Raw genomic sequence first — 13,650 nt, forward strand, 5'->3', positions numbered from 1 at the left:
CCTACTGACTTCATACTGGTGTTAGGCTGCCACCATTACCCAGATTTTTTTAAAATATGAATTTTCTTTCTTTCTTTTTTTTTGGGGGGGGGGGTTAACAGGGATTGAACCCAGCGGCACTTAACCACTGAGCCACATCCCCAGCCCTTTTTATTTTTAGACAGGGTCTCCCTAAGTTACTCAGGGCCTTGCTAAATTGCTGAGGCTGGCTTTGAACTTGCTCAACCTCCCAGCCACCGTGCCCAGCTTAAATTTTCTTTACTAACTAGACTGGAAGCTTCTTAAGGGCAGCTACTAGTGTATTATTCATCTTTGTGCCACATCACCTAAAATCTAGTAGATAATAAATACCCACTGAGCTGAATTGACATTGGCTAAGTAAAAGTGATTAAAATACATAGGCATGGCTAGCTGGTAAAGTGGTTTGACACAAAATTAATTTTGAAACTTAAAATGAACTGGAAACACATTGCTTGAGAGAAAACAGGCTCCCCTGTATTCCTACTCTTGGGGATATGGGTAAACAAGTTTCCTTCAACCACAGTATCTAAAGAGGCTGATATACCTGCTAGTTTAACCTCTTTGAATTGGCTTCCATGCATGACCTAATGTTGAGAAGCTGAAAAAGCCTGTACATTTAGAGTGATAACCCTGATTAAAACAAATGGATGAGCTGAGGACTCAGACCCAGGGGAGGTAGGGAACATACATATTTAGTTCACATCACCAAGGCAACATATTCAGTGTACCTCAGCATAGTAGAAAAACAAGCACAGATGTTGATGTTGAATATTTAAAAAGTGTTCTCTATACCCACTGTACTAATGGTTAGATACAAGGATAAATCATTTCAGAAACCAGGCAATTAAAAGTTGTAACTTCTCCAATATGTGTTTGTGTGTACTTTGTTTTTCATTGCTAACTCTTCACAGGTAATCTTGGCCAATTAATGTTATCTAAGCATCAAAAATAAAAGTTCAGGGCTGGAGTTGTACTCAGGGTAGAGTGCTTGCCTGGCATATATGAGGCCCTGGATTCGATCCTCAGCACTGCAAAAAAAATAGAAGTTCAAAGCTTGGCTTTTTTTTTTTTTTTTAGTGAGAGAGAGAGAATTTTTCAATATTTATTTTTTAGTTTTTGGCAGACACAACACCTTTGTTTGTATGTGGTGCTGAGGATCGAACCCGGGCCGCACGCATGCCAGGCGAGCGTGCTACCGCTTGAGCCACATCCCCAGCCCCAAAGCTTGCCTTTGATACAAATGATACATATATTCTTTTTAGGAATATAAGCTACAGGCCTCAAATAGTGTGTTTCCTCCCCCAAATGGGGAGACAACTGATTCTGAAACCAGTAAGCTGGCATATATCTGATGAAGACACCTCTCCTGAGAGATGATTTCTAACTATATTACTGATGAGACTATTCATACTTTTATATACCAGGAATAATAAACCAAAACAATATGCTAAGTTCAAGAATATAACTGGTATAGCAAAAGGAAAATATTATACATAGAACTTGAAAAGGATACAGGAAGTAAAATATCAGGGCATTTTTATAGAAATATCTTAGAAAAGATAAGACTTTAGCAGATAAGCATTCTGAGTAATAATGAAGCAGGAAAAATTCTCCAAAACTTACCCCAGCCCAGATGAAATATTATCCCAAGTTATCAACCTTTGTTTACTTTTTCCATGTTTACCAAGAAATGTTCTATTTACTACTGTTTACCCTAGGTAGACCTATTGCTATAAATCAATACATTTACATTCTACCTGGGAAAACTCCAAGTCTTACAAGTTTCATCAATGAGAAATGATTTCTTAATCTGAGGGTCAGACTCTGGATCTATATTCACCTATGTGAGACCCAGAGAGGCTGAGCTGGAACAGCCAGCAGAATAATCTCTCTTTTTACTATCCACCCTCACCTTTCTCACCAACTTCTAACTGTAACACGATTCACCACAATCTTGTAAATGTCTGTATCCATCTGAAAAATAAAATCACATGTCATATATTGGTAAACAACCAAATGAAGATGGCTGAGACACTAAAATAATAGCAAGGTTATGAGGAGGAAAGGCCTTTATCACTAAATAAATTCACAGCTGCTTTTTAAGCTCTCAAAACAGATTACTGTTCTTATTAAAGTAGATCCATGGCCCTTAGGAAAGGAGATACATAGTCTTTGGGGAATAAGGTGGGGACCTGAATGTGGAAGTTGTGAGTGTCCTTTGGTATGATTTTACTTAAGGCACTAAAATAATTGAACCTTAATCTGATTCAGCCTTCAATGTGTACATAGGATACATAGGGGACATAAAACTTATGTTATATGACTTCATAGTGCTACAAAATCCAGAATGTATGGGAAAACTTTACAAATGAACTATACTTCTTAAATAATTACTTCAATGGATAGGGCTGGGAACAGAGCTCAGCAATAGAGCACTTGCCTAGCATGTGCAAGGCCTTTGGGTTTGATCCCTAGCACTATAAACCAACCAACCAAACAAAAAGCTGAGATGTAATTTAAAGGATAAAAGGAGAGGAATTTACAACAACCATATGCAACATACAGATCTTATCTGGTACCTACTTCAAGCAAACCAACAACTAATAAAATTTAAAGAGAGACAACTGAGGGAATTTGAACAGTTTAAATGATCATATTAGGAAATAGTTAAATTTTTTAGGTGGGATCATGCTATTATGGTTATTTTTATCTTTTAAAGATACATATTAATGTAGTTATTGATGGCCAAAAATTGAAGCTGGGTGATGGATAAAAAAAGGACCATTATACTATTTCCCATGCTTTTGAGTATGCTAGGAACTTTCCATAATGAAAATTTAAACAACAACAAACAAACACACACAGGCATACACACACAGACACAAAAGTACTGCTGGGTGACCTGGGATAACAGTATAAAATTCCCAATCTGGCTTCAAGCCCCATTAACTTGACAAATTATTTGGGGGTCCACCATAAACTGGCAAGTCCAGTTACCAATTCATCTTCTATCATTAACCTTATAGGACATTAAGTCGTCTGTTTAGTTACTTACCAGATACCCTTTAATGTCCAAGTGTGCTACCCAATTTTGAGTTTAAAAAAAATTAAAATAATTTCTGAAGCTAACAGAATTTTAGCATCTGTAGAATTTATTCAGCATAACCACAGAGGCATTGTCTTCATGCTGTCACACACAGACACAAACACAGATACAGCACAATATCCATATTTAGCCCAAGTGCATTCCTTCTGAGGATCACTTATATGTCTTCATATGCCACAGCCCATCATTTAAATAATGGATATTTTCAATGCCAATTCCTTTGTTGACTTTCTCACTGTAGAAGGGGAAAAACACATAAACACATTTTTATGCATTTTTATAGTTTTATTCATGGCAAACAAAGTGCAATGTTATTTTCTAGTTATTGAGACACATGTAGGGAATTTATTTTTGTTACACTTATTATCTATTTTAGGCTCATTACTCTGCTGCAGTTCATGTTCTAAAGTGATTTAAGCAATCTAACTAGTGAGCCTATACAAACTCAGTAATCATATCACAAGACCAGGAGAATATCAAAGTATTAAACCTTAAAACAAAATTAATAGGACTAATTTTGCTCATCAAATGGGTTCCAAACTTTTAAAATATATTGCCTATATTTTGGTAATATACATTTAAAAGTTCTAATATTCTACATTTCATATACTACCAAATTAGAATGTAAGACAAATATTACATAGTGCTGAACTGTGTCATTTTTAAAAGCTAGCAGCAAAACATATTTTTCCCTTCTCAATTTATAAGATATTAAATAAAAATTCCTAAAGTACCATATATACATATAAAACACCTGTGTAGGCATATGGGTTCTTTTCATAATACTTAAGAAAGAATGTGGGGGCTGGGGATATAGCTCAGTTGGTAGAGTGCTTGCCTAGCATGCATAAGGCCCTGGGTTCAATCCCCGGCACCACACACACACCAAAAAAAAAAAAAAAAAAAAAAAGAAGAATGCAATACTGAAGACAAAAGAGGCTTCAATGGCTTTCTAAATGTTAGGAAAAATCAAAAATTAGGCTTCTGTGCTTAGTAATTTGTAAGATGTGGTATGAATGAGCAAATTTCATCTGTAATTCTGATACTTCCTAGGCTCCATATCTCAAAAGCTAAGGGGGCCTAAAGTGAGACTTACATATCTTCTGCAGACATCTTCATGACTCCAACACATAGAGCATGCTGTTTTCCTTCTGCCATGATTGCCTGAAAACACATAGCTAAGAAAACTATCTCTCAAAATGCCTTGCAGGGAGGGAAATGTGTCAAGTATTACTTGTATTACTAGTTAGCCACTTTGAACCCATCTTGTGTCCTCTCCTGACTACTGACTCCTTGAGGGCAGGGGATATGAGTACATTCAAGAAATGTTAAATAAATGTTCTTAATTATCATTTTGGTTAAGTCAAATATTAATACTACATACCATGTTAACAAAACCATGTCATACAAAAAAAGATAAAATTTCTTGCACATAAATAAATAAATATCAATTATTTTAGTGTCTGTCTTGTTTTTTCCTTTTTATTGGTGCATTATTACCAAACAGTAGGATAACTTGCATTCCACTATTTTGACCATTGAATGGTGGCTTTATGTAAAGTACACACTGAAGTAACAATTGTAGCTGGGTATAGTGGCACATACCTGTAATCCCAGCTACACAAGAGCATCACTAGAGCCCATGGAGTCCAAGATCAGCCTGGGCAACACAGTGAGACCTTGTCTCAAAAAAAACAAAACAAAAACACAAAGTGAAATCTAGTATTAAGGGGCTGAGGATATATAGCTCAGATGGTAGAGTGCTTGCCCTGCATGTACAAGGGCCTGGGTTCAATCCCCAGCACCCCCACCCACCCACCAAAAACAATGTCTACTACTAGGAAAACGTTCCACTTAAAGGAAACTCCAAAACTAAAAACCTACCAACACTTAGAGAAGTCATACATATGAAAAAGAATACTTTTCTCCATTAGTCTTCAATTCATTCAATGTTCCACAAATATTTGAGCACCTATTATGTGACTAGTATCTATAAAACACAAGTTGTTCCTAAAAGAAAACACACAACTTATTCTAACCTTTAGCTAAAACTGCCAAAACAGAGGATAGCCTCCTTTTGAGCATAGGACATACTCAACTCACTCCAATGGCATTCCCACTGTATAATAATGTCTTTATTTCCACCAATGATTTCCTTATTTCTTTCTTTTTTTTTTTTTATTTCCTTATTTCTCAACCTGAGGCAAATGGCCACTTTGCCTATGGCAAAGGAGATGACTTCCTGGTACAGACTCGTTGACAAAAATCTATTTAATCCAGAAATATAGTTGAAATAGCACTACATAAAGAAATACAAATAATGCAGAATTATTCAACTACGTCAGGAGTTGAACAGATCCTTATATCTACTTGGGAGCTAGGTGTAGTGGTGCATACCTTTAATCACAGCTTCTTAGGAAGCTGAAGCAGTAGGATCACAAATTAATTTGAGGACAACCTGTGCAACTTGGTAAAACCCTGTCTTAAAGAAAAAAAAAAATTAAAGGCTAGGGACAGGGGACTGGGGATGTGGTTCAAGCGGTAGTGTGCTCGCCTGGCATGCGTGCGGCCCAGGTTCGATCCTCAGCACCACATACAAACAAAGATGTTGTGTCCGCCAAAAACTAAAAAATAAATAAATAAATAAATAAAGGCTAGGGACATAGCTTGGCGATAAAGTGCCCCTGGTTTCAATCCCCAATAAGAGAGGTAAGTTAATGTCCAAAATACTAATCCACTCATATCACCTGTATTCTTCTGATTAGTAATCAAAAGTTAGATTGTGTTAGATTGTATCCTGAATCTAGTAACAATAAGCCCTAATTGGGCTGGGTTGCAATGCAGTTGGGATTTTTTTTTTTTTTTCTCTGCACTGGGGAATGAACTCAGGGGCACTCTATCACTGAGAAACATACACCCATCCTCCCCCCAGACACATTTTTTTGGGGACAGGGTCTCCCTAAGTTGCCAAGGCTGACCACCTTGTGATCCTCGCACCTAAGCCTCCCACGTAGCTGAGATTACAGAATGCACTGCTACCCAGCAGCTGTGACTTATAATTTATAACTTGATTCCATTTAATTTCTATGAAACTACCTCAAATGAAACAATTTAGAATCAAGAAATAAAAAGTTACTCTCATTACTTCAACTATAATCAGAAAGGCATGAGACAACAGGAAAGTATCCTCTAAAAAAGTACATATAATGTGTTCTCTTGGATGATAGATCATTCATTAATGACAAGAACACAATGAATACATTTTTTAGCAGTTAGAGCCTGGGAAGGATACAACAATGGTATCTACTGCAGCAGGATAAAGCTTAGCTCCAGGAGAAGTTAAGCCTGGACACATGATATTTGCTCCACTGAGTACAAATTTGATGGCTCCTTTATCAACCTGCTGGTGTGGCAGAATAAAAGGATCTAGAAGAGAAGAAATAAATTATATAAATTAATAAGACTGAAGACTCAAAAGTTAAAGGCAAAGGGCATGCACAAATATTTCAAAAACTACATTACTCTGACAAATGAAAAATAAAACTAAATCACTATCCTTTACTGATCAGACTGGTATTTTTTAAGAAAAGTAATCCCTGGTGCTAACAAGAGGGTAGGAACACTAGAATTACCATAAACTGGTAGAAGACTTGTAAATGGGTGTAACCTTTCTTAAGGACTACTTAAAAACATGCAATGAGACCCCTGACTCTACCCTAAGGAAAAATGAGAGATGTACAATATATTAGGTAGAAAGATACTGCAGCACTAACATTTCTAATTGAAATAAACTGAGATCAACCTAAATATCTAACAATAAGGTAAAGATAAATGACTTAAGGTATGTCTATGAAAAAGTCATGCACATATATAATAAAACATTGTTTTTAGAGAACACTTAATGCCCTAGGAAATGTTCATGATGAATGAAGAAAGCAAAATAAAAAACTGAAAAATATCAGAGGTTACTAGGGGTCAGGGTAGAGGAGAAGGAGGAAGGATGAATAGGTAGAATAACATGAATGTTTTACTATGATGCTGTAACACTGGATACTGGACACTATATATCTGGCAAAACCACAGAACTGAACAAAAGGAAGAGCAAACCTGAATTTAAACTATAGACTTTCATTAATAATAATGCATCAGTATCCGTTCAGAAATTGTAACTGTATAGTACCAATGTAAGATGTTAGTAATAGGGGAAACTACATTTAAAAAGAGCCCAATCTTAAGAGGACAAACAGGCTGGGGGTATAGTACAGTGGTAGAGTGCATACTTAGTATGCACAAGGCCTCAGGTTCAATCCCTAGCACCAAAATAAGCATTTACACATATTGTTAGAGTCTGTAAACAAGTCTGGATGGTGCCTGGCAAAATGTCAGAGGGAGTGGTTTGAGAAGTAACAAAACCGAGCCATTAGGTGTAGAGATTCCTGATTGGTTGACTGATGTATCTAGTTTATGCTAATTAGATAAGCTGTGTGGAATGTATAAATACTGCTCCTGTCCTGCAATAAACGGCTCCTACTCCTGCTGTATCAACGTACACAAGTTATTCGTCACCCCCCGATTATTCTGCTGCAGCCGGACTGCGGCAACATATTACAGAAAACAATTGGATGTAAGTAATAATTGGATATAAGTAATCCAATATGCTAACAATAGTTAACTCTAGGTCATAGAAATGTGCACATATCCTCTTGTAATCTTAAAAAAATGCATGTGTGTGATGTCTACTAATAACTCATAACCAAGTAGTTAAAGGATCCCTAGAGGGTTTCAAACAATGGGAGAAAAACTTTTTAAGCTTTTCAGCACTCTCTAGAAATGACAATAATAGGTAAAATTTCTTAATTTTAATGTCTTACCACTAGATTTCTCACTAGTGGAAGAACAGATTAAGTCTTTTTCTTATTAAGATCACAGATTAGCCAAATGTGGTGGCACATGCCTGTAATCCCAGCAACTGGAGAAGCTGAGGCAAGAGGATAGCAAGTTCAAAGCTAGCCTCAGCAACTTAGTGAGGCCTTAAAGAAACTTAAAGAGACAATGTGTCTAAATAAAAAAAATAAAAAGGGCTGGGGATGTGGCTCAGTAGTTAAGCACCCCTGGGTTCAATCCTCAGTACCAAAAACAAAAACAAAAAAGATCAGATTAATTTAAACTAGCACCAAAGTAATTGAAATAACTATTGTTAGTGTATTGGATTACTTACATCCAATTATTACTAAAGTACAAAAACAAGGGAACCTGACTGAATGTATTCACTACTCACAAACCATAATTTGTTTCCTAGATCTTCAACCTCATTAATAACAGTCCCTTGATGATGATGATGATGATAATCATGATAAGTAGTAGTAAACACTTATTGAACAATTACTACTTCACTGTAATAGTTGTCATATAATGAATGCCTGCTGCTTTCCAGGCATTATGTTAGGTATATTATATGCACTGTTTCATTTAATCCTCACAACCCACAGGAGATACACAATTTTTCAAAAAATATTTATTTATTTATTTATTTATTTATTTAGTCAGTCAGTCAGTCTTAGGTGGATACAATATCTTCAGTCAGTCAGTCAGTCTTAGGTGGATACAATATCTTTATTTAATTTTTATGTGGTGCTGAGGATCGAACCCAGTGCCTCACACGTGCTAGGCAAGTACTCTTGAGCCACAATCCCAGCCCGGGAGACACATAATTATAGTGTCCGTTTTGTGTCTATGTGTGTGGGGCTGGGGATTGAACCCAGGGCCTTGTGCATGTGAGGCAAGCATTCTACCAACTAAGCTATATCCCCAGCCCACTTTAGTGTCCATTTTTAAAGATAAGAAAACAAAGCTTGAAGAGGGTAAGTGACTTGCCAAATGATATGTACCGGGAATAGAATCCATGTTCATGTTTTAAACCACCATATTATTCTATTTTTTACAAAATATTTTTAGTTGTAGATGGATACAATATCTTTATTTATTTATTTTCATGTGGTGCTAAGGCTCGAACCCAATGCCTCATACATGCTAGGCAAGTGCTCTACCACTAAGCCACAACCCCAGCCGCTTATTCTACTTTTTCTTTTTGGGGGGGGTATCAGGGATTGAACTCAGGGGCACTCAGCAACTGAGCAACATCCCCAGCCCTATTTTGTATTTTATTTAGAGATAGGACCTCTCTGAGCTGCTTAGCACCTCACTAAATTGCTGAGGTTGGCATTGAACTCTCAATCCTCCTGTCTCAGCCTCCCAAGCCACTGGGATTATAGGTATGCTCCATGGTCCCAGTCCTTATTCTACTTTTTGCATAAAAATAAGTAAGATGTTCTAAAAGGCTGATCCCACACAATATTATTAAATAGGAACATCCTTTTCCCCAAATTTATGATAATGCTCAATTTATAGAAAAATTGAAAGAATAGCTGGACACTATCCACCTACATCTAATAATTATTCATTAACACTGTGCTTTATTCGCTTTATCTCTATTTATACACACATATTTTCTTCTATCATTTGAAAATTAGTTCAGACATAATGCCTCATCATAAATAAGCAAACCTAAGAATAAAGCCATTCTATACCACCACAATTCTATTGTCATACCTAAAATTTAATAATTCTACTTTACCATTTTAGAGCCAAACCATATTCAAATTTTCCCAATAGTTCAGGAAAGTCTTTTACATTTTGGGGGGAGGGGCTTGAATTTTTGTTGGTTTTTCAAAACAGAAATACATTTGATTTTGTCTCTGCTCATAGTTTAATGGGCATATCAAAATGTCTTAATGTCACCAAAATATTCTCATTTAAAAATTTTTCTTGAGGCTGGGGATGTGGCTCAAGCAGTAGCACGCTTGCCTGGCATGTGTGGGGCGCTGGGTTCGATCCTCAGCACCACATAAAATGTTGTATCCACCAAAAACTAAAAAATAAATATTAAAAAATTCTCTCTCTCTCTCAAATTTTTTTTTTCTTGTTGCATCAAGACTCAATTTCACTCCATCAGTTTTTTTGTAACCTGACAAAACCAATACTTAATCAAATAATTCTAACTATTCCCTTGGTTTTTTGTTGTTATTTTTGTTTTTGGTACCAAAGAGTGAATCCAGGGGTAGTTAACCACTGAGCCACATCCCCAGCTCTTTTTTGTATTTTATTTAGAGACAGGGTCTCACTAAATTGCTGAGGCTATTTTGAACTTTGAATTCAGGATCCTCCTGCCTCAGCCTCCTGCTGGGATCATAGGCATGCACCACCACACCTGGTGTAACTATTCCCTTATAAAGACTTGCCTAACAGATTTACTTCTCCTGACCTCTGTACCACTAAATAATTTCAAATTTATCTCCTCTTACCAAAAAGCCAAATTCATTCAGTCAACAACAACAACAGAGCCTGCCATTCATTCCCTTTCCTTCTGCCTCTTGGCCAGAATACCAGACTAAAAAGCAGAAATTTTGCTTCCCATTTTGAAAACCTCTTGTGTACACTGGCATTATATCTTCCATGATTTTCTTCTGTAATATACTCAAATAACTATAAATGTGGGTATGAAATAAACAGTATTTGGTTTCAAAACATACGATCATGACACTCAACTAGTAATAACTGGGACTCCCACATTTAGCCAGTGCTCTCCCATATACAGAATTATCTCTACTGACCATTATCACAGTTTATGGCTACATATTTGTGTGATTATCTAATTGCTATAAATTCTCTCAGCTAGCTTCATAAGGACAGGACCATGTTTGTCTTTGCTTCAAATAGTATTCTCAGATCCTAACTTAGTGCCTGGCATATAGTAAGTTCAATAAATATTTGTTGAATGAATGAATGCTTTTTTCTTGGGCTTTCTGGAATGCAAAATTGGAAATTTTGCATTTTTCTGATTTACCACAAGATGGGCATTCATTTTAGCTTTATATTCCTTATTATTTAGTATTAATAAATAACAAATTAACTATCAGCAGTCACTTTCAACACCTTTCAAATGTGCATTTCTAATGAGACTTACATTTGTGAAGTAACCTTAGGGTTGGATAAAAAGGTCCTTCTCTTTGTCTAAAAAATAGTAATTCTCCGTTTACTGTAAGGATTTCTATATGTTCATGGCTATAAGACAAATGTCAGAAAGTACCAAGTTAGATATTCTTTCGAAAATGAATGTAAATAAAATATCCTTTAAAATTTACAACATGAAATAGGCATATACAGAGATACAGTAAACTTTTAAATAAAGATCCTGGCCAAAAAACATTGTTCACACTGTTTTTCCTATAGTATCAGTCCAGTAGAGAAAATATGTCCTGCTACAACCAATTTTATTTTACATTTTATTATTTGAATTCCATTGTTAGATAATAAAACATCTCTAAAAAAAAACAGGAATAAGTTCAACTCTAAATTTACAATTTAATCCTTTAATAAAACAATCAATACATAAAACCACACTTTTCATGCATAAAGGAAATATCTGAAAATACAAATACATGGTAAGTTTTATTGTCACTGTGTCTATTATTATCATTAATCTATCAATAGTTAATGTGAAAATAATTTCATTTAGAATAAGAGCAACATAAACATTAAACATTCAGCTACTCTAAGCTTTACACAGAGAAAAGCAAAGACTTACCATCGGACTATTTTGACAGGATCTTTCTTAGGCATGATTTGATTAAGCCATGGTTCAATACCTGGAAATTGCTCTATCAACTGGTTCTTAATACCCTTAATAACAGATGTTTTCAGCTGGATGCAGTTGGAAACATTTTCTTTTTCATCAAACCTGCCAAGTGATTTTTGCAAGAAAAAAAGGCATTGCTAAGCAAAATTATTAGAATATCTAAAAATTACTGTTCTAATTGGGTAATCTATTGGCCATCTATTCCCAAGATAGTACTCAATCCTTAGAATAACTATGAAATACACTGTTTTTTGAAACACCATTTCCCTTTTTTGCCCAATACAAAACCATGTTTTAATAATAAAATAAATTGTCACATATACAGCAATTAGCTGGGGGAAGGGGTTATGGATAAAACACAGTTTGCACTATAACCTGTAATCAGCTACCTAATCTTACTCAAAGGAAGAAACAGATTCCCATCAATAATAAAACCTGTTAAGAAAAAAAAAAAAAAGCCTTAAGCATTAAGTTGCAAAAGGCCAAAACCAAGCATAACACAGAAAAATCAGCTGTTCTTAGGCAGTGTAATCTGCTAACATTTTTTTTAAAGTGGTGAAGATGATATAATTTTTAAGATCCCTATCTATTTTTCTCAAATTTTCATGCACAAAACCCACCTTCCTTTGCCCATGTTCCCCTTTGCTTTTTGCCTCTACCAAATGTGGAAGGTAAACCCACTAGGTAGGTTCCCAAGGAATTCTGTCTTCCTTACACTGAATAGCCTACGGGGCAATCACGTTATTTCCAAGACAAGGTTAATCTGGCAGCTAGGCAATAGGCATGACAGGCCGCTTGCTTCCTGTCACCCAGACTCCTTCACTCCCATGATCCAGGAAGTCAAGCCTTCTTTTATTCAGTTCATAACTAATAAACATATGGCAGCGAGTGCAGGGCTCCCCTCTCACCTAAAGAGGATATGCCCCTAAATCACAGTGCAAGAATGTGATTGGTAGAACCCTAGGAATGGCGAAAGATTGGGGGGGGGGGGGCAAAAGAACAGAGTTAAGGAGAAAGAAAATGGAAGTGGAGGGACCGAAGCCAGATTGAGGATTAGGGATTGAAAATTTAAAGAAGTGTTGCAAGTTGCGAGTGAGAGCATATACTATAGAAAACCTTAGGGAGTCAGGATGGCAGGGGCGGGGGAGAGAGAAAGAGGATTGTTGCTCTCGCCCTCTTCCCCACCCCACTCCCACCGCCTTTGTGAGCAGCCTATGGAGGCCACACATGTCCTTACTTCTTGAACATGATCCAAGGTGAAGGGGGCGACGATAGGGAAGGGCCCGGAAAGGGAAAGAAATTGAATTAGCAAGGGTCCGGCAGATCCCCTTACACGAGGAAGGCCGGCACTGAGAGTCGGAGCTGTTGTCGTTATCCGGAAGGTGAACAAGCCAGACGCGCTTTACGGCTCTCAGTGACATCTGACGACTTCCGCTCCTCTGAACTCCACGTCGGCGCTCTCGCAGGCTCCTTTTGGGTAACCGATTCCTCTCCATTGCGGACAGCTGAAAGGGCGGGACTTGAGAAGGAAGAAGTGTTAGAACAGTTCTTTCTTGTTGCAGGAAGGAAGAATGGAAGAGGCGGGGAATCCACCAAAACAGCCTTTATGACAGTTGCGTCAGTTATGGGTTCCTCAAAGGGTCAAGATTCTTTCACGCTTTGGTGGCACCTACGTTTAACCTCATTTTTTTTTTTTTTTTTAGTGGGACTGGTTTTGTTCCCTGAGACACCCAAATGGATTACTGCATACCAACCAGCATGAACTCAAGCAAGTCTCATAGCTTCATGTTAATATACTGGTATGGTTTTCAAGTTTAGCAAATAAAAA

At 36.7% G+C, this 13,650-nt stretch overlaps 1 protein-coding gene across 3 annotated transcripts; it reads right to left on the reverse strand.

Annotated features, from left to right (window-relative positions):
• Positions 1–3,155: 3,155 nt before the first annotated feature.
• Positions 3,156–13,381, reverse strand: Mcts1 (MCTS1 re-initiation and release factor). 3 transcript variants are annotated; one of them, XM_015498505.2, is made up of 6 exons: positions 13,060–13,381; positions 11,772–11,924; positions 11,151–11,248; positions 6,420–6,553; positions 4,224–4,291; positions 3,156–3,362 (listed from the first exon to the last, which is right to left on the reverse strand). In XM_015498505.2, exons 1-6 carry the CDS (start codon positions 13,068–13,070, stop codon positions 3,281–3,283), a joined length of 546 nt encoding a protein of 181 aa, XP_015353991.1. In that variant the 5' UTR covers positions 13,071–13,381; the 3' UTR covers positions 3,156–3,280. The 3 variants fall into 3 exon arrangements, with proteins under 3 accessions (XP_015353991.1, XP_048653009.1, XP_048653008.1); XM_048797052.1 differs by having other exon boundaries at positions 13,156–13,179; XM_048797051.1 differs by lacking the exon at positions 13,060–13,381 and adding an exon at positions 12,443–12,619.
• Positions 13,382–13,650: the final 269 nt, after the last annotated feature.

Source organism: Marmota marmota, unplaced genomic scaffold (genome assembly GCF_001458135.2).
Source record: "Marmota marmota marmota unplaced genomic scaffold, marMar, whole genome shotgun sequence".
Lineage (NCBI taxonomy): Eukaryota > Metazoa > Chordata > Mammalia > Rodentia > Sciuridae > Marmota > Marmota marmota.

Coding starts and splice junctions, on each gene's coding strand:
- Mcts1 (XM_048797051.1), bottom strand. Junction 11,249..11,771: donor CCTGTCAAAATAGTCCGATG/GTAAGTCTTTGC, acceptor TTTGTCTTATAG/CCATGAACATATAGAAATCC. Junction 4,292..6,419: donor CTGCAGTAGATACCATTGTT/GTATCCTTCCCA, acceptor ATGTGTTTTCAG/GCAATCATGGCAGAAGGAAA.